General features: G+C 32.4%; 1 protein-coding gene across 1 annotated transcript; it reads left to right on the forward strand.

The window, feature by feature from the left end:
* Positions 1-15,574: 15,574 nt before the first annotated feature.
* On the forward strand, positions 15,575-16,504 carry LOC125065707 (15-hydroxyprostaglandin dehydrogenase [NAD(+)]-like). The gene has a single exon (XM_047673481.1). The coding sequence runs from the start codon at positions 15,613-15,615 to the stop codon at positions 16,366-16,368; it is 756 nt and encodes a 251-aa protein (XP_047529437.1). The 5' UTR covers positions 15,575-15,612; the 3' UTR covers positions 16,369-16,504.
* The last annotated feature ends 6,732 nt before the right edge of the window (positions 16,505-23,236 follow it).

The raw sequence follows: 23,236 nt of genomic DNA on the forward strand, positions 1-23,236 counted from the left end.
CGTGAGTAAGTCATGTGCATTTTGACTGAAACTCGCACTTCCATCTCTTATGCTAGGATCCTGATAAGATAATTACACCATGGTACTAATGAGCTTAAATTTGGGCTTATGAATTATTCCATAAATACTGCACAATACCTCTTGTTAGACTAAATTCAAATTATTCTTTTTAAGAGGTAAGAATGCCAACGGGAATCATGAGCAATTACTGGCATAATTTTAACTTACAATTTTTAATCATTGCTTCTAGAAAATTATGTCTTTGATATAAATCTTATTAAAATTCTTCCAACAAGATATTCATGTTATCCTGAAATGGACTATATTATTGTAAATGGTATGTATAAGCTGTACCTAAAAAAACATTGTATAGAACATATTCTTTTCGTACATGATTAACGCAAATAAATCATAAAAAAATTAAGATAGTGATAGGTACAATAGCGGTTACTTATTTTAATTTTCTCTTTAACGCATTGTTACATTTCTGAAATTACTAAAACTGTAAAGTGAAAACGGCAAAACAGATGACAAATGCAGCGTAGGGCCTCTCTAGCCCAGTGGCCCGATGACCAGAAGAATGTGGCGGGCCCTACTGGATGAAGGAGAAACCTATGTCCAGCAGTACATTACGATTGGCTGATGATGATATAAATATAGAAACATTTACTTTCTGATTTAATAAATAATTGGACGTTATAATTACTTTAATTTATACTAAATAATACAGTGCTCTGTTTAAGAATATATTACTAATGATTTTAAAGTACTGGTACCTCTAAAGACAGCAGTTAGGGAGTTATTTCTGAATACGATGAATAGCTTCCATGTACTCAGTAAAACATGATAAGACATGGTATAATCATCTTGACTTGTAGAATTCGTTCTATTTAATTTTAGAGGAAATGGTGAAACAAGGTCTATGAAATATGGGTATATGAGATACTAGCCTATCTGGACTCCATACGCGAAAAATTCAGAATGAAGTTAACTTAAGATATAGGACTTTCCATTAAATATCAATAGTCAAAAAGGACAAACTATTTTATTAGGAAAAATAATTTAAGTATAGTAACAATTTGTACGTTCCCAATGCTAGTATAAGACATATTTTTTTTTAACAGAAGCTTATGGTAGGTAGGTTACGTGAATGTTTACCGATATTTATGAAATTCCACCATATGCCATCCATATATTCTATACCAGAATTACATACATACAATGACTGTACTATGATAATCTAACATGTGGGTTGGTTATATCATTGCATATATAATATAATATACTTACCTATGAATACATAATTGATGCACGTTCAACGCGTCTTCCATAAAAACATACGCAACGTAAGATATAAAAAGAGTATTTGCTATGAAAATTTTGTAGATTCTAATTCGATCCATTATTTCCTTCTGCTCTTAAATAATGGTACTTCGATAGGACGCGGAATCCTCGTGATCAACATAACTTCGGTACAATTTCAGAGCGTTTAAGTTCACTGTAACTATCGTTTAGGTCTTAATGGGCGTGAAACAAGACTAATTGTGACCACAACGACAGCTTATAAGCGAATTTCGAAATTAGAATTAAAGTTGTGTTATAAATACGAACACATTATATCAATTACTTTAATAAATCTATCAATATTTATGAAAACTATTTTTTTATGTCATACATTTTCACAGTTAGGAAATAGGAAGTTTTCACTTAATACACTTACGACTACCGATGCCAATAGGATGATTGGGATTTGTTAATAATTCAATATGGTTTATACAATTTACTTCATTGGGCATGGGCATAAGGTACTTTAAATTAAAAGTAATGTTAAGTACAAGAGGCCAAGCTAAGGAGCATTTTAGATCATTTTTAACAAGTTGCCTTATTGTAGGTTCGGTAGGTTCGCGGAACCTGGGACATTGATTGACTGCACACTTCCTCAAGATGCTTTTCTTCTCCTTTTAACACTATATGTATACATAACACACGTTAATAGCTAAGGCGTCCTCTCCCTTTGAGGAGAAGATTTTGGAGCATATTCCACCACGCTACTCTAATGCGGTTTGGTGGATATACATGTGGCAGAATTCCGTTGAAATTAGACACATAGAGGTTTCCTCAATATGTTTTCCTTCACCGCCGAGCACAAGATAAATTATAAGCACAAATTAAGCACGTTCTTACCACTGGGCCATCTCGGCTCCTGTATTGTTAATTAACACTTAATGTTCCAATGGGCTAACTCGGATGTATATATTACTGCATATACATATAACAGCTACTATATAAAGCAATATAATATCTATTTGATTATGCTTTTACATTTCATCGTTCATATCAATCATTTTGATTTCAATATATTATCATGATATAGATTTTCCAAATAATATATATATAATAAACTTGGAATTTAATGATATCTATATGAAAAATATTTTGTATATCGTTTCATTCCTACATATATATTTAATAATAATTTCAATACCTCCTATTCTGTGTATTACGTCTGTAAATGGCGGCGAAGGTATGAGGTAACATATTTAAAATTCGATAATACTTGATGCACGTCTATAAAATTCTATAAAATTGAAATTTTTTAAACTTCCTGAAAGCTTTTCCCGTGACCGTACGCAGTAAATATTTGTCCTTAACTTTTAGTAGGTTAATCAGTTTTCCTTCACTTTGAGGGCCCGCCTGGGTAGGTATATATTCTACCGCAAAACTGCAGTATTTGTATTGTTGTATTCCAGTTTGAAGGGCAGTGGTGAGAGGAGGAGGTGGTGAGAGGAGCACAAAGGACATAACATCTTAGTTCCTAAGGTTGGTGGCGCATTGGCGATGTAAGGAATATTTAACATTTCTTTTAGTGAAATAGTACATAGGTGGCGGTGACGACTTACCATCAGGTGGCCCATTTGCTCGTCCGCATATAGGTATATATCATAAAAATAAATAAAAATCACTACATTTATTATACAAACATGAATAATGATAGTCACGTCAATAATCTAAATTTAAATCGGATATAACTGTGAGGCGTAGCTTCTTATATGTATACTAAAATTATTTACCACGACCTACTCCACGCCCTACATCTTTTGGTATAAGTTGTATATACGTACATATCATATTGGTTTATAAGATTTTGCGGTTAGGCATTGCAAAAAATGTCTATAATTAATAAAATTATTGATTAAAGTTTGCTTGCTGCAATCTGATAAAAGTATATTGTAATCGTCTAATAATATCGCTCAAATATATTAATCAAAGTCAAATTATATATACAGCTATTAAAATTAAATGTATAAAATCAAATCAAAATAAAAATATTCTTTATTCAAGTAGGTTCTTAAAAGCACTTTAGATCGTCGTGTTACAGTGTTGATTGAAATGTAAAACTACCGCCGGTTCGGAAAGCAGACTCTATCGAGAAGAACCGTCAAAGACTCAATAGTGACTCTTCCGTCCCAGAATAATCTCGGTTACCTTTATAAAACAACCTGTAAATATGCCACTTTTACCCAAATGACTTACTTCCCGCAGAAGAGGGCTTGGAACTTATTCCATTAAAATACCTCAATGCTAGCGGGCAAAATTCCATAATACACAAGAAGATTCCTTGTGATGCTTTATTCTAGCACCAAGCATGAAAATAATTTTAGCACAAATTAAGCAAATTAAATTTAGTAGTATTGTCCGAGTTTGTACTCACAATTTTCGGTAAAGGTTCAAATGTACCAGCTGCTAGACCACCTTGTAATAACGATATTGTATGACTGTTTTAATTTTCTCCGTTTACCTTCATGAACTTAAAATTTTATTGGCGATACCGACGTTTAATGAGCTGACATATTTTTATTGATAGCTCATTATCTCAGATGTTTAATTTGGAGTTTTATTGATTAAAAGTTTTTCTATTATCTATTATATTCTCTCATCGATTCTTTAATTAATATGTTTCAAGATTATGTTAAGGAGTATGTATATGTATAACGTGGGAGTACGTTGACAAAAAAAATCTGTACATAAATTCAGATTAATCGGAGGTATGGACTTTTCTAAAAAAATTAACGTCTATTAATGAAAAGGATAAAGTTCTTTTCATTAATAGACGTTATTTTTTTAACCTTATTTAGTTTAGAAAAGATTATCTGCTTATTTTTAGTCTAGACTTTCTGTTAATATAACAAAGATAACCACATAAATATGTATGTTGTCCACAACTTGGTATATACCTTGGTCATAAAATTTCTAATTTTTCTTTTGCCAACAAAATTAACCAAATGACTCAACATATTAACTAAGAACTAATTCAATTAGATCTAAAACGACTCCGAGACAACCAAGTAAGGAATGTTACTGTATTTTGTCACTTCAATTTAACGTGTAGTCGTAGTAGTCGTTAGTAGGGCTTTATAACGCCCACTCATCAGATATTCTGTTGTGCTCCGGTTTGAAGAGGTAACAGTCTAACTACAGGCACAAGTGATATAATATGTTAGCTCCAAAGGTTGATGGCGCATTGGTGATGTAAAGAATGTACAATTTTTCTTACAGCGCTGATATCCATGGGTGGTAGTGACAACTTACCATAGTGTGGCCTATTCGCTAGTCTGCCTGTAGTATCAGTATACTAGAAAAAATGTATTCAGAAAGTTATCATATTTTTTTATGCTAAAGGTGTCAAACGGGCATAAGGCTTACCTGATGGAAAGTGACTACCACCCCCCATGGACATCTCGAAACAATTCCTCGGAACACTCCCCGTGTAAGTGCGGCAGAAGATGCAGAATGATCTGAATTTGCGCCTTGTATAATTTTAAACACCAAGCTTGCCTTTTGCTTTTCTTGATGCCAATTTGTGTTTGCCATTCAATGGACCGCGAAACTGAATGAGGCGTGAAACATCAACACCAAGTATTCCAATACTAGCTGTGGTGGCAATGGGAATGTTCTCAAATCGTGGAGATATGACAAATGGTTATTTTAGCGGTTAACGCGTAAACCTGTGTCTTTTTGGGGTTGAATTGGAGTAGGTTTAGCCGGCCCCAGTCCGAGAATTTGTTTAACAAAGACTCTATTTCAGACACAAGTTTATTCCGGTGTTCTTCGACGTTATCCCAAGAAATATTAAAAATAAAACTATTCCTGGTCCGCCTTCTATCGTTTATCTGATTGAATTAGAATGTTGTACACTTGTTTGCACTTTCATTAAGGTTTCTACATACTCCTGGTATATAAAATTACCTAAAGGCGTGGCGTGAGACTCGCGTCGGATTTACTTTTTTTGAAAATAAAAAAAACTAGCTTATAATTGCTATTTTTATTTACAAATAAAATAAAAATAGCTACTGAAAATGAGTTTTATTTTGTTAATCCAATATCCAGAATTTCATTAAATAAAGTTGTGGATATATGTTTATTTGTAAACAACATAATTACGAAAACATACTTGACATACTTTAAAGCAATCCTTTGACTTTCAGAGTACCAGGCAGTCATGAGCGCAATATAGACTATAGGTACATTGGTATGTATCAATTTTCGATTACAGCAATCAAGCATTCGATAACGTTGACGTATCGCTGTAACGTCGCCTAAGCGAAGCGATCTTTTTATAATTTATGATAGCCTGGTATAATATTATTATTATAACAATTACTAAATAAACAATTAAAAAATTATATAATTTTTTTATTTTAAATGAAAAAATCCTTGACATTTTTTCTTATAAAATGTTTTAACCAAAAAAATATGAAGGTTAATAAACTAGTAAACAATAGAAAAAACGCGAGTCTATTTTTTGAAGATTAATTTTTTTAAGCCGATGTTTGTACACAATATATATTTATCATTATTATTTATCTTTTATCGATAACTTGAAATCAAACGTTATTGAAATGCTCTATAAATTCAAAAGTTTTAATTGGTTATCAGTATAATATGATTGATATCCGTGAATTGGTGCTTCTATCACAATAAATGATGAATTTTATACTGATAACCATTCGCAGAATACCTATGTTTTTAAGGATAAGAAGTACGGTAACTCCAGTACGCTACCTACCACTAAGCCATTGTTCTTTAAGCATCACATTTTTTTCAAATCTAGTTTCACAGAACTATCAGGTGGTTTGCTATTTGTCTGCACTCTCACGCATACCTGAAGTTTAAGACAATAAAGCATAGATTAGGTACAGATCGAAGTTCACAGGCAAGAAGCACTTAATTTTTTTTTCCTGTTTAATTTGTGTGTAATCATTTAACGTCGTAGTCGGAGTTGAAAGCAAATCGGAAATAAACATAATTGGTGGTAGGGCTCTGTGCAAGACTGTCTGGGTAGGTACCACCCATTCATCATATATTCTGCCGCCAAGCAGCAATTCTTAGTAATATTGTATTCAGGCAGTCTAACTCCAGGTTCAAGAGAAAAAACATATTCTCGTTTTTCAAGTTTGGTGTTGCATTTTTTTATTTCTAATAGTCAAGTGAGCTGTCAAATTTACCGATGGTTACCACTGCCAATACACATTGGTATTGCAAGATACAAAAATCATTCCTCTTATCAGCAATGACCCACCAAATTTGGGAACTAAAATGTATATCTTATAAGCCTGTTAATTACACACACCCTCCAAACCAGAACACAACAAACTTAAGTATTGCTATTTAGCGGTAGAATATATGATGGTGATACTACCCATAAGGGCTAGCACAATGGTCTAGTCTCTCTTAGTTCGTTTTATCTGACATTCCACTATCAATAAATCTCCTACCGAAACTTCCACCCTTTATTGAGAAAAAAAACAACATGAAAAATGCTCGTTAATTGTCTTTTAAGGATTAGTCGGAGTTAATATTTGAAACTGACTTTTTATGACTAAGAAATACATCTACGATCAGTGTTTTCGATAACTTTATAGACTTACTATTTAAATAGGTATATAGAATAATCCAAAATAAATTAATTTTAATAATATATTTATGATTAAATCATACAGCCTTATATTCATGGTTTAAATGGACAACTTCGTGCGGGTTTACGAGGCATTATTACGTAAAATAGCACTCAAGAGGCGCGTACAACTACCGTACGGTAGAGTTTACGACATTTTGGTAGATATTGCCATAAAAACTGGAATGTAAACTTTATTAATATTTAACAAACTTTACATTCGCCTTTGGTTATAAAACGTGTACAAAATAATGAAGCGGTTACAAGCTAATATCGCTGATGTGTATAGTAATCCAATCATAAAACGAATTGGAATTATCTTAAACTTTGAAACAAATTATCAGTTCTTAGGTTTCTTATAAATTATAATTTCGTATAATAAATTCAGACTTTATTTTGTGTATTCAACTGATAATATAATAATGAAAGCTACGTTTTTTTTTATGTTTGTAAAATAATATTTTCGTAAATAATATCTTAAGGTTCCTTTCACTCGATTTTCGTCCGAAATTAATATTAAATATAAGAAAAAGTATCTTGATTTAGAATCGAAAATTTAATCCATATTTCAGAGAGATGAGATTCATTTTGGCTTAACATTATTTTTATAACAAAAGATGTTTCGATCGTATTTTTACGCTATACAGGATAATATTAATAATTAAATTTAATCTTTAACAGTTTACCTACTATATTAAATTTTTTTTTTCTTTAAATTCAGACAAATTATTTATTAATATTATATTAATTAGGTTTAATCTTATAACTTTATAAGTTGCGGTCAAATATAACCACGGCGTTTTGTTAAAAAAAATATGTTTTCATACGCGTACATGGCTAACGCTGGCTAAGCCTTAGGGGATACTTCGAAACAATTTACCTAAAAATGTACATCATAAAAAGGCCTACAGAAAAGTCCTCGATATCATTTGTCTATTTTCTAAGTTACGCTCACAATATATTTTTTATCTCCCATAGATTAGTAAAATTATATACCTATTTTATCCTATATATATTATTAATCCTACAGATAAATATTTCAGTTTCCTTGGTCATTCAATATAGATAAAAACAGTCTCTTACACGATTGAAAATATTATCAATTTCAAATTACGTGAAACCATAAAAAAATCGTTCAGTTCGATTTAGGCTGCAACAATAAAATTACTATATCCTTGAAAAATTATCCGAATTCGAATCTAAAACCCATGACGAAATTTTGATCTATGTTTCACAATAGGACTATGATTCAAACCATATTTAATATTATATATTTTTATGTATACATGAGACACTTAAAAAATTAAAAAATAAACGCTATAAATAAATAAAACTCCTTCATATTTTCTATTACGTAACACAGTACCCCATTTCTTTATTAACAAATTACATCCCTGTGAAACGTATGTCGGTAGTTTTAAATAAAATAATTATTAAAATTATTTATAGAATGTTTTGTATATTATATAAAGTCGCCGATAAAAACTTTAGAAATGACCAAGCTATTAAATGATATTATTAAAAAATGGTCTCGGTACACAGTACAGTGGTAGCACATACGAGTATATTTGTATAACATAGACAATTATTTGCGCCGTAAATTTCATGCAACTCTAGCCTTCAACTATTTGGGCAAGGCAAATAAGTAACTCATAAACCGAAACAGGCAAGTAAATTAACGACTCAAATGTAATATTATATTACAGACGTTTACAGATTCTGAATTAGATTCTTAGCTAGCATTAAATAACGGCACGATTTATATTAATGAGTCAACACGCATTACGGGTTTACGGGTAAGGTGAAAAATTGCTCCAACGGAGATTACCGAGGATTACTCCCATTTATCAACATCATCTGACGCGAGGTTGGCGGTGGATCTGACACGCCAACTCTGATAACGTTGGTGGAAGATTTTAAATGAAATTCGTTTTAAATTGTATCTTTTTTATTGATGGTATTGGTTTATCTGATTTGTTTTTAAATGGGGATGTATTTAGCACCACTATTATTGTTACTGGTAAACAATTTTACAATATTATCTTTATTATAAGCAAAACTTAAACTCATTTAGATTAAATTTTAGCTTAGGTTAAAACATATCATACATCATATATCCTTATTTTTTTCCAATATACACAAAAAACTGTACGAGAAACTGCGCTAGAGTAGAATTTGAAGACTTATAGAGCTTAGTACGTATGGAAAATTTTATCGACAAATGTAGTTTTTTATCCACCAAATCGCATTGGAATCCACCATGCCGCATTGGAGCAGCGTGGTGGAATATGCTCCAAACATTCTCCTCGAAGGGAGAGGAGGCCTTAGCCCAGCACTGGGAAATTACAGGCTGTTAAGTAATGTAAAAAATGCAGGTTTCCTGACGATGTATTGTGAAACTAACTAAAGTACAAGATGAATTACAAATTAAGTACATGAAAATTATGCGGTACTTTTATGATTTCAAGCTGAAATCTAGAGGTGAGATCTTTTACCGTACATACCTTATTAATAGGAAAACTGTCTCACACTTAACACGCCCTTATTCTCCCTTACAGTATAATGTGTTTTTAGCGCAACATGAAATATTATTGGATTCTGGATATGAGAAGAAAATCTCGACCGTCACGTTTTAATTCTGTATCCATTTTAATGATTATTTAAAATATTGTCTATCCGATAACGAAAGAACGTCGTTTGTTGTACCAAAACCGAATTTTAAATTTAATTATAAATGAAAAATGAACGAGATCTGACAGGGATTTATTTTACAAGTTTAATACACCGATTTTAATGCTAGAAAAACCATAATATATATTAAAATAAGGATATATTTTTAAATTTATTTGTACTTATCTTGTATAATAAATAACGGTATGATTGAAACTGGAGACACAAACTGGTGCATGTCTGCGTAGGAAAATATTATAAATGATTTCGATTTCAGTCATGGAAATCAATCTCGAGCGAGATCAACCAGTTACCCAGGTTATATTATAGTGCACAAGTGTGAGCCAACACACGTGCACTTTTCATTCCTTAACTCTTATAATCCGATAGGACGGCAAATACGTCACGACCGAAAAGAGTTCAGAGTTCAGAGGCATGAGATACCAATACCCCAGCTTCCATACTCCGGGACATTGCTGAGAATATGTCGACAGAAAATCTAAAAACGTTTCGGCTTTGTCTGGAATTTGAACCCAGAATTAGATCCTTGGCCTTACATATAGACCAACGAGGAAGTCAAATAAGCTAACCAGAAATTAGGCGAGGTACTTTTTATAACGTCTTTATGTAAGTATATATTTAGTAAAGTCCAGAATATTATAAGATATTTGGAGCACATAGTTCGGAACTGTTCTCAAGGGAGACGTTCCCATTTTGGCGAATATTTATGCAATCGATGTTCCGTTACATGACCTTTTTCATTTTCATGTTAATTATGAATAAAATATATACTAAAACATAGTTTAAAGCAAAAAATATTATTTAGTAACATAAACGATATTTGTCACTTATCACTAATAATTTATTCTAAAGAAAATATAAAGCGTTGTAATGACAATAAGTACGTTACGCTGATCTGCAGTGGTTGCGACTGAGATTACAAGAAATTACAGAGATATACTCTAGTACTAAGGCAGACTTAATGAGTTCACATTACAAGATATAATCTACGTTTAGGTTAAGAATTATAAATGCTGATCCGTGATTAACCAATGTCGATCTGCGCATAGATACAATCCATAGTTACAATAGTTATAGCATCTTATGCCTTGCAGTGTCCAAAATCTTTTTTGTAAACATTATACCCGTTGCATCTCGCCCTCCTCTTATTGTACATTATTTTTTTATTTTATTTTTGTTATAGGGGGCAAACGAGCAGGAGGCTCACCTGATGGAAAGTGATTACCACCGCCCATGGACACCTGAAACATCAGGGAGGTTGCAGGTGCGTTGCCGGCCTTTAAGGAATAAGTACCCCCGAACAGTGGCGAGCGCAAATTGCCCCCGCCCCAGAATTCGGAGGGCAGCCTGGGCATCCCTGCTCAGGTGGTGTACGTCCTGTGCATGGATACCCAGAGAGGGATTCTCCACCGCAGTCGCTGATGGTACCCTCCTGGGGTAATATAACCAAATTCTGCACAACCATCATGTTTGGGGGGGGAGATCGGGCCTCTCACATACCAGACGAAACGCGGTAGCATAGCTTACCACTTTACGCCGGTTTTAAGTGAGAGAGTGGTACTTTCCCGGGCGTACCGTCCCATTCGGCTGCAACCCGAAGGTATGCAGTGTGGCACTACCACTCGAATATTAATACTATATATATGAATATTAATAATATTAATACCACAATTGTTCGATACAATCTTTTACGCACTTACAGTGTCATTTAATTGATTAAAAGAATCCCGGATGTTAGTCAAAACGAACAAAATATTTATTAATTAAATTACAAGTTTCCATGTAACACTTATATATGAAATGTAGCTAATAATTACTTTATAATAATATTTCCGTTTTTCCTCCTCCAAATATTTTAATTTCTATTTTAATATAAGCTTTAAATTTATCAAATGTTAACTGTGAAAACATCCTCTACTTGCCTAACCTAAAACGATGCAGTTCACGAATTCTGGCATATATCCAATGCCTAGACTGCTAATGTTTTAAACATATTGCCAGTAGTCTGACAGATCTAAGAATAAGTTTCTCTATTTACTCGTTGGAAATGTGGTTCTAACCTCATGGTCAAACATGAATTAACATCTAAGATTTTTATGGAACTACTGTGATGTGTAGGACGTGGGTTAATTTGTGGTCGTATTATGCTAGTCATTTATGTGTTAGTACAGTTAGTACGGCCAGATGTTCATTTTTTAGGCCAATTTCGAATTTTAGTTTACGCAAAAAAAAATAGCGTCTTTAGCGTCTTGTTTTATTTTCATTTTATTGTATGTACATTTATTGTAGGCGGATTTTGAACCGCTGAATTTATATTTTGCATTTCGGAATCTGTTGTGTAGGCAAACATTGTACGAAAACTTTCACCAAACGACAATGGAGCAGCGTAGGTAAAGCATGGATAATTGATTAGATTAAACTTTCCCTCAACATAATAAATAGGTCTTTGTTTTGTCCAAAAGTATAATATTTACAGGCTAGACTTTTTGTCACATTATATATAATGACAAATATATGTCACGACACTGAAACCATCAGATCGTTTCAAATTTTGTTGAGTTTTAATAACATTCTAAAAATAATAATAATAGAGTTGCTTTTACCAGTTATTTTTAAACGTAAGCAAGCCTGTTTTCTAGAAGTTATTTATACTTCTCTTTTTCTCTTCGATTAGGCGATACGTTTATGTCGCTTACATCAGAAGTGAGACAAAAACAGCGGTAAGATCAGTGGAGGTTAGTAACACTCCTGTAACCAGACCTCCGTCTGGTTCCTTTTTCACAAATAGAATGGGAAATTGCAATTCAACCACGCAGTCATAATTACAATCACTTTTTAAATTAAGTACTTTGTATGTAAGGTACATAAATTTAATTCTTAAAATGTAAAAATATTCAGAAGGTCAAACATGTTTAGACTGCAAATAACTTAATAAAAAACATGGTTTTATAATTTATCAGTGAACATATTCTGTGTCTAGCGAAGCTGCTTACTAACAGCAAAATATCAATAATTACATTTCAGAGCATGACCGTTGCATGCATATAGAATAATTAACTTTATAGACAGAACTTATTATGGCTTCCATTCGACGATTATCAAGGACAATTACTCGCTATGGTACATCAAAGTATAAGTTACTAAGAATAATAAGTAATCAAACAGCGACGACATATATTCGAGTCCGGAATTTAATGTTTCTAAGTTAATCGATTATTTGTTTGAAGTATGAGGCGTGGAAGGTTACGTTGGTTGAATACGAAAAACAAAAATGCTCATAATATTTATTTTTACTAAGCAACTGGACAGAAATACACTTTAAAGGATTTTATCAGTTTCTATCAGTATTACTAGTAGGTATGTATTGTTTCTTAATATCAATAATACTTTGTCCCATAGTTAAAACCTTATCCTAAAGATGGCCGATTATCATAAGGAATGATATTTAATATACTTATTTTGCACAATAGTGTATATATTTAATTAATTAAATAATTAAAACAACATTGTTAGAAAATGATTACTGGATACTACTGGAATGATATTAGAGTACAGAAATCTTGAGATGGAAACTGTGTTAAAGTTATTTGATTTATTATTAAATGGTTGAATCATAATCTGTTATTTTATTAAATAAATAGTAATTATTATTTATATTGCTTCTGTGTTATACTTTCTTTTAATATTTTTGTTATTATTGATTTCACTGTTATTAAAACACTTCACACTTATCGCAATGACCGACCGACTACGGTCACAAAGATAAAAAAATATTGTAACAATAACGTCAATTGTAATAGTTAGGTAAACCTTTAATATTAATAAAATAACTATAATCCGAACCGATACGACTTGGGAACCTTCAAGAAAAGAGCGTACTTATTTCTTAAAGGCCGGCAACGCACCTGTAACCCCCCTGGTGTTGCAGATGTCCATGGGCGGTGGTAATCACTTTCCATCAGATGAGCCTCCTGATCGTGTGCCCCCTATACCATAAAAAAAAAAAAACTTGTCTTATTTTTCAGAATTTCAGTTTCGAAACCATATTGCAATTTTTTCTTAAATCGGCTAATGATAAAATCAAAATTAAAATATACTTATTTAAGTATATGGCGTCATTTCACGGAACTATAATATATTAAAACTTAAGCTACATTATACCGAGAAGAACCGACAAACAAGAAAAACCGTAAATACTCTTTTTGAACATTTGACTATACATTTTGTTAGTTAAAAACATTTACGTATAATATATAATGCCTAAAAATTACCAAGTATTAGCTTCACGCTTTTTAATTATGTATATCATCTGCGTTGTTATTATTTGTATAATAGAATCATAATTGTTGATAATTCTATTTTTTTAAATAGTTATATTTGGATATGTATTGAATTCATAATTCACAATTTTACTGTATAACATGTTAATTTATTTTATTTTTCAACTTTATTTTAATATTTGCACGTCAGCTACTGATGAAATACGGAAAGACATTTTTTTTAATAGTCACCTAAATACACAATGTTCCCAGTAAGTATACGATTATTCTTATCATTATTAATTATGTACTTCTTTTTTTTAAAACATACTGTACAAATATATGTACAACTGTTGGCATGTAAATTTTGCGAGTGAAACTATGAAATTCCATAAGAAAGAAATGAAACGGTTCAAAAATGCAAGCTACTAAGTACGTAAGTAAGTAGAAATACTCCGATGACGAACGGTGTTACTGACACCTGACATGACACCTGACATCTGACACTTCACATCCCTTGTGTCCTATAATTGCGGCCACAAGTCCGTTCAGCAAAACGTCACGCTGTGCGCGGATTTAAAAGGGGTTGCATCTCGATTTGTGAGTATCGATTACGTTAAAATATCTTTAATTTTTTTATAAAATATGTTTTGCAAAAATAAACCCTTCCTTCCCTTTCCCTTAGTAATAGGCTACTTAATGTTCCAATGTAAATGAAAAATCTCGTGACAGACAGTCAAGGGAAAAAAGCAAATAATTATGAATTCAGACTGTACTTTTCATATTAATTTCTATCAGTTCTGATTTTTTTAAATATTATTAGAGAAGAAATAATGCTGTATAATGTAGGTTAACATATATTTTTTCTCAAGTTTTTCCTCATTTGACATATATGCATGTAAGATACACTTAAGCATGTAAGATACATACCCTTAAGCACAAATGAATCTTGACGCAAACAATCGCTTAGTCTCTCTCTTACTAAATATATATTAGGCCTTTACATGTTAGGCCTCAAAAATAATTTCAGATTTAGGATATGAACAAATCAAACGTTAAAGTTTTGTTAGCACTAAACTACTTTCAGATAAAATTATATATAAATCTTTTTTTTTTCTATATTATCATTTGCTAAATTATTTCTCATTACATGGCATTCATTTTTTAAATGAATTTCTTAATCTCAGATTACTCATAAAGTTATAAATAATATTAATAGAATTGCCGAAAACTGCTACATTATCTCGTACAAAAATACCTTTTTTTATAAATTACTCTATACATTGAAATAATTTTTTAAATAAATATTTGTAATTTAATTATTTAAATTTTAATAATTTAATTTACTTAATGTAATGGAATATATTATTATTTCAAATTTTAAGCCTCATATTATTTGTTTATTTATCTAACAGCTTACATAAATAGCTTGTACTTTAAGTATGTTATACGTTACCAAAACTAAAATAGTATTTACACTATTCGTTTGATATAAATACATTTATTATACTTGCATTCACGTAATATTGGTTTTTACAACTAATAGGATTAACTAAAAAGGAACATTAAAACTATAAACTCGACAAGGACCACAAAAAATACGATGATGGCTTTTATCACAAACTAAAGTGCCACGGTTGATAGCGTATATAAAAAAAGTTTACTCACGTTTCAAATCAGTACGTTGTTGCTTTTAACACGGTCAACATGGATCGAGAGGTTATGGGAAAAATTGTCGCTGTAACAGGCTCAGCGGAGGGCTTAGGACTAGCTATGGTGAATAGCTTTCTGGAACAAGGAGCGAAATTAGCGATCCTCCTCGATTTAAATGAAGAGAAAGGAAAAGAATCATTGAAAACTTTGAAAGAGAAATACGGAGACGATAGAGCGGTTTTTTACAAATGCAATGTTTTAAGTGATTTGAATGAAGTATATGAAAAAATTATAAATAATCATAAATATGTTGATATCCTTGTCAACAACGCTGGTGTTCTAGATGAGAAAAACATTAAGAAAACGATGAATATAAATGCAATAGCCGTGATGGAGTGGACGATGAAGTTTTACGAGAACATGAGATTAGACAAAGGTGGTCGAGGTGGTACCATCATAAACGTGTCTTCGGTATTCGGTTACAGGATAACAGCCTACATACCATTCTATCACGCTTCAAAGTACGCGGTACTCGGATTCTCGAAATCCTTAGGTCATGAGACCAACTTCAAAAAAGGGGGCGTTCGTGTGATTACGCTGTGTCCAGGACTAACATTTACAAGTATGGCTAACAATCCAAATGTATGGGAGGATGAAACGTTAGACGTATTCCTTGAAGACGTGAAATCTTATGATTGGCAGCATCCTAAAGATATCGGTGATGGTACGGTAGAAATATTCAGAAAAGCTGATAGTGGTACTGCCTGGCTTGTGGAAGGTTCTAGACCGGCTGAAAAGATAGACATTTAAGTATAAACAGTGAAGTTAGATATTCAGACACGATTTTTAAGAGTTTTTATACGTATTATGTATATGTGTGTTTTTCAATTAGTTTATTTTGAAATCAAGTGAGTCTTATGTTTATTAAATATAACGTTTTTATCGTTGTGGTTTTTTTATTTATATTTCGTTTATATTCTCACTATGTTAACCCTATAAATTTTGATTCATATTTCTCAATCGACCAAATGTTGTGACCAAGACTTTTTTGAACGCTTTTCTCTTATTTCTTTCTGTGTAATGTTCTAAGTGCAAATCGATAACCTTCATTTGTGTTAATGATATACGAACGAGTAGATTAATAAGAATAATCATGTCAATAATAACTACTACCGAGAATGCAGTTATACCATATACAAAATATCAAAGATATAAAGTAAACGATATAACTCGCAAATTAAAAAAAAAAATAGATTTTCCTTAAAACTACTTATAGTTTTAGCGTATGAAAATATTTACAATGTCATGGAAAAGTATTAAGTGTGTTATCTAGAAGATAATTATGAAGTGGGGTTTATTATATGATTTTATAATTCACTTACGTTACATAAAAAATCATATAGAGACAAGATTAAAAATACAAATCATCACCGCATGTGACGGCTATAAGAATACCTGTATTTCATCATTGAATTGCATTTCGAAAGCTTAGGCAAAAATAATACCCAGGTCTCCAGTTACAGGCGACGGCAACATGACGAGGTATTGTGATGTATTGACCGGGAAAGCGTAACAAGAGCTACTTTCACATTCGTACCAATGGTGCCGCATTGGCGACGTAAGAAATGGTTAATATTTCCTGCAGAGCCAATGTTTATTAGCAGTAACCACTTGCTATTAGGCGGCCCACTCGTTCCGCTTCTATGCTATGATGAAAAATCTAAACGAATTATATAAATAGCGTAAGAACATAGTTACGAAACTGCTAACTGTTACATCATATCTAGGAGATATATATCTTAAGTAATGTTACATTTAGATTACCAGTATTTGCTTGGTTCTCAGAAAAAACAAAATTAGATAACAAACGACAAACAAAAATCTTATAAAAATGTAAGCCATGTTTATGGTTTGCGCAAACTTACTCTGTCAGGGCGGTAAGGTTAATGACCTTCTAATACGACCCATACGAATAGACCTATATACCTTCTCCGCATGTTATATACTTATATATGTATAATATTTATAGGTTTCAATTTTACCTATTATATATTTGTGATTGGTCGAATAATATTGATCTCTTCTATTTTCATACATATAATATACTAATATTTATTTATATAATTAGCGACCCGCCCCGGTTTCGCACGGGTGCAATGCTGATACTAAATATACTACAGAATCTCTTTATATACAACTTTTTTTGTCATTAGATAATTCAAACCTGTTTTATTTAAAGGTTACTCTTGAAACAGCGACATAAAGGTAATTGACACGTGAAGAATACTCAACTCTCAAATCTAAGGTGAGAATTGTAGACTCTATTATTAAAGTTTTTAGTGATTACACCAGCAATCGCGTGCCATTACAAGGTTTAAGTGGATTCAGGTTTCTTAATAAAATAACAGGACAACCTACTTTCAACATAATTTAATAAGGAGGGAGAACAGACTATTATTATATGACAAGTCTTACAACTAATGTTATTAATTTCAGGATATACACTCATGTACTTACTTACTATAAGAGCGGTTTAAAAATTAACCTTAATACTAAAGTACGAGCATACAATTTCGAAAAAGGTGTCAAGCTGAAAAGCATGTTTTGTCTTAAAAAAATGTTCACTTGAGTATTTAAATACTATCATACAATTTCGAATTTATATATTTTTTATTTTTTTCGTAACGGAAGTTATAAGTACGGATTACGTTGTCGTGCTTAAAAGCTAGTCTGAGTAGGTACCACCCACTCCGCAATGCTCGCTAGCGAGGCGTGCTGGTCAGAAATGCGCTCCTTCTACGAAAACGTTATGTCGCAGAAGGAGGCAGCGGAACGGGAGCGGGAGGTGGACGCTGCTGCAGACCCGATCCGCCGAAGAAGACCGGGGAGGAGGAAACAACGCTACGTGCACCTTCTCCCCCCGCATAGGTGGGCTGACCGTCAGGGCGTCACGGTAGTATGCGAAAGCGATCCCGTGGCGCCTACCGATGAGACGGAGAGGGTACCGCTGGTTTTTTAGTGGGTATTCCGGTGTGCCGCTAACATCTTGGGCACCGGCGAGTCCCACATACCCCCCACTTCCACGGGGGAAAAGCGTAACGGGTTTTTCCAGCGAAAAAAAAAAAAGGTACCACCCACTCATCAGATATTCTACCGCCAAACAGTATTGTTGTGTTCCGGTTTGAAGGATGAGGGAGGCAGTGTAAGTACAGGCACAAGGGAACATTCCCAAGGTTAGTAGCGCATTGGCGATGTAAGGAAAGGTTAATATTTCTTAAAGCGCCATTGTCTATGTGCAGTGGCGATCACTTACCATTAGGTGGCTCATAGGATCGTCCGCCAACCTATGCCATAAAAAAAGAGTTGCCTCGTCAGGAATTATCCTTGAATGTAGTAGCTATGCTATGGTAGCACTTAGTACGGGACCGTGGGACCACAATTTAATTTAAGAACTTTAATTTTTAACAAATCACCCAATATAGTTAGCTTATTTAGGGTGTCTTTTTTATATAAATGGTGACATTTCGGCAGTGATCGCTTAGCTCCTTAACGACTTGACTGAAGGTCATAAACACACTAAATTATATATATTATTTTGAGGAGATGATTATTAATATCTAAGCTAAGTTTATGGTATAATTTGTTAATAGCTAAATTAATTAGCATTAAAATTCTATATTAATGGACTAATATTATTCATATTTACTTAACATAATGATGATGGAGCCCAAATGCCGCTTGTTATCAAGTAATTTACGTTTTATATTATACGACTAAATTTAATAGCTACTATTATTTTGGCTTCCTGTACAGAGCTGTCTGTCATTATAATGTATTTACATACCATTTGCAAATAATAGTAACAGTTCGTTACATATAAAGAAAAATAAGGCTTAGTTTAGATCAATAAGTTAGTGCTTCTATATTGAATTGACGTATTTGATATGATTTGATTGGACACAATTACATATTGTAGATTATATTAGTTTGAGGGGTACCACGAAAGGGGGAGGGGGGAATCATAACTTTATGATACCAGTTTTTTTCATAGTGTATAGCTATAGTTAAGAGTTTATGATCGGTACAGTACAAATATGACCTATGATAAGTGTATGATAGAGACTGTAAATAGATTATATTTATAGTGTAATATGATTTTTTGATATTTGTTTAAATGCTTTAATAAATCAATCGTCTGAAGAATAAAGACTTTTTCTTAATAAACATTGTACCTAATTTGGTAATAAATCCTCTTAATTCCGATATAAGTAATAATCATGATAGATCTTAACTATATTTGAATATACCCTTTTTTTTTATTGGCCGTTACAGTGACCGACCTAACATTATATCTCACCAGGTCTGGAGGACAGAGAAGACGAGCTTATCCTGGTTGTCTACCATAGCATACATAGCGTATACTCGTTCTCGAATCTCATCACCGTACTTCTGTACAACTACATCGATGTTATTCCGCGTCTCACCGATAGATATCCTTCAAACTGTGTTTACGAATCCTTTTATGACACCTTTGACCAGCAAGACTTCGTAAAACACTTATCGATGATACCCAGTACCTTGCTCTAGCCAACCACCAGCCTAGACATGTCCTCAGGAACTACAGTAATGAGCTTACGATAGTATGATCTTACATAACGGAAATATTTCTTGTTGAGATAACCTTCATTATTACAGAGCTCAATAATATTGCAACATGCTATAAGTATGACGTCAAGTTCAAGATCAGAAAGTCTATCAGTGGAAGCCGACAAATAATATAATCATTATATACATAATCGAGACTTATGTAACATCATTATTTACGCTTGTCACACCCTTTGAGATTAATACATATGAGGTTTACTGATTTTGCCCGCGGCATCACTTCTCAACGAAAACTTTGTGCAAGAGATATTGTAGGGCATGATGGTCTGCACATGTACTCACTATTCTCTCAAGCTAATAATCCGATTTTTTTTAAAGGTAATAATGGCCAACGGACAGGAGGCTCGTCGATAGAAAGTGACTGCCATCGCCCATACACATTTGCAACATTGGGATGTTTGCAGATGCGTTGCCTTCCTTTTAGGAATGATTAAATATAAGTGTAATGTAAATACGCAAATCGTACTCTTCCGCTTTGGTCTTCTCTCCTTTAAGGAGAAGGTTTGGGACTCATACTATGACGCTCTTATGCAAGATGCTAAATACACATAGAATAGATATTATCTGACATAATAAGGTTGCTAAACGACATTTCCCTCAGTCGCAGAGTATATGGTAGGTACTTGTATATAGAATATTACAAAATTTTATGGTTTATAAAAAATAACAGAATTTCATTAATTGTTGTTCCTTAATTATTTGGTTGTAGACAAATTTATCTCTGAAATAATAATGTAAACTTTTTCAACTAGTACATGGCTGTTTACAAAGTACTCTTTTGCGTATTTGGCGATTTAAAAAATGTAATAACTAGTACGCACTAGTTTAAATTAGTTTATGCGTTTGTAAGAAAATGACATTTTCCAAAAAAAATAATACAGTTTCTACAAAATATAACAAAAGTATTACTCGATTTGTTGACTTCACTAAAATATTGCTGTTATCAATTAATATAAATTTTTCCTGTGTAATCACACATTTTTTTATCAGATAACAGTGTATCTATCAAGATGACAAAACATTACAGATAACTTTTGATGTATTATTTACTATGTACATTATAAATATAAACATATTATTCACATAGATAGTTATATATAACGATTTGATTTCAGTGTCGTTTGAGACGCCTTATTATTTTATCGTTTATCAAGTTGTTCGTGATGTCTTCGCTTTTTATATTTTAAATGTTAAATAGAGTCTTAATCCTTTCTGGGATGATCTTCATCTGTCTGCAAAGTATTTTCAAAGTGACGCCTGGCATTTATCTAAATTACTTTTTCTCATAAATCTTCCTGACAGATTGCAATCAACAACGTCCATTCCAAATCCGTCCGATCTGAATAAAACGATACACCAGTATTTTCTTTATATGATTATACATATGTATAAAAGCCTTGCAATTATAATCGCTTGTCAGACTTCTGATCCCAAAGTTTCAGATTCAATTTCAAAATCAATAAAGAAACATTGAATATTTTCTCAAAAACTACCATGAACTCGGATTTATTTCCGAGGGTTTTCTGTTCCGAGTACTTTTCCGAGTTCCGACCTTAGACTTGAAAATAGCCGTAACAACTCACCAATTACATATTATTTCAAAAAAATCCGAATTGAGTCAAAAAAAATTAAAGTTCACGCACGAAAATCCGTCAATCCTGAGTCAAATATCCAGTCTATGGCACATATGGTTACGTACGTACTTGTGTATTGCAATGTCTCTTGCAGGTGGCTTGTTTTTGGGTCAGGCCATTGTAGCTGACTTTCAGCGAGTAGGACGTTATTAAAATATCATATAAATGTATATAAATTTCCAACGTTTGATTTATAAAGTAACTATAGCGTTTCTTGCCGGATTAAAGTTCTCGATTGACGACCACGAAACGAAAAACGCAGCGTAGACACAGTCGCGGAAAGCTACTGGATGCGGGTAGCACAAGACCGGCTGTTGTGGAGATTCTCGGATGTAGCCTTTGTTCAGCGTCTTCCGACTGAAATCATGAATTCTATAACATGACAATTTAAAATTACTTATAAAAGTTTACCTGGATGAGGGATTATTTCGTCTTCGTGTGTTGTGTTTTCGAAAGTAACTATTAAATTAGTGTTTACTTTTCTTGAATGTACTGCGCAGTTACTCTTGAAAAACAAACTTGTATCTTATGTTAATATATTAATTAATTTTATTTTAATGATCTTGGTCTATCATCGGTTGCTACCTTAATTAAAATAAACAGTATCACTACATATTATAAAATATTTTTTCTCCGCGGTGTCTTTCAGTCTATCTTATCGGAATAAACTAAAAAACAACCGAATGGATTTCATACAGTCATCAATGGACCACGACCGGTCATGAATTGAGTGATTCATGAATATGATTTAGGTGTATAGTTCAAACAAAGTTTTGCCTTAAACAGTTGATTGAATATGATGTTCACTGTTGAAGATGTCGGATAAAAGCATGACTTATTAAATATGGGAGCACACATCATGGGAGCTACAATGGCTTGGCACTTAAAACAATTGAGATATTTGTTTTGCCATATAAACATTCTATGTAGATCCCTATTTTATTCGTGCGAAGCCGGAAAGGGAATGTAGTATATTAAAATTTTACACATGTTAAATTATCGACGTGCATTAGTATGAGTAACGCTCGTGATAACAAAATGTTTAAGTGTACGTAAGAATAAAGTCATCGAAAAAAATACAAATTAAATATATTATTTTTTTAACTCGAGCCGATAATCAAACGCGGAGGAGTGCGTTTTCGTGAGTAAAATTTATCTATAATTATATGTTGACACTTACTTCAAATTAAAAAAAAATTTTTTTTTTTTAATTTATCATTTATTATAAGCAAAGAAAAACTACTATATTTGTAAACATCGAAATAACCAAAATCACTTATATAATCAATAATAATTTATAATTGTATAATGAACAGTTTATTTATTTGAACGTGCTATTAACGCGGGATTTTCCCGAACGATTTGAAAAATAATCATTA

The sequence above is a fragment of the Vanessa atalanta genome, chromosome 8 (assembly GCF_905147765.1).
Source record: "Vanessa atalanta chromosome 8, ilVanAtal1.2, whole genome shotgun sequence".
NCBI lineage: Eukaryota > Metazoa > Arthropoda > Insecta > Lepidoptera > Nymphalidae > Vanessa > Vanessa atalanta.

Coding starts and splice junctions, on each gene's coding strand:
- LOC125065707 (XM_047673481.1), top strand. CDS start 15,613: ATGGATCGAGAGGTTATGGGAAAAATTGTCGCTGTAACAGGCTCAGCG.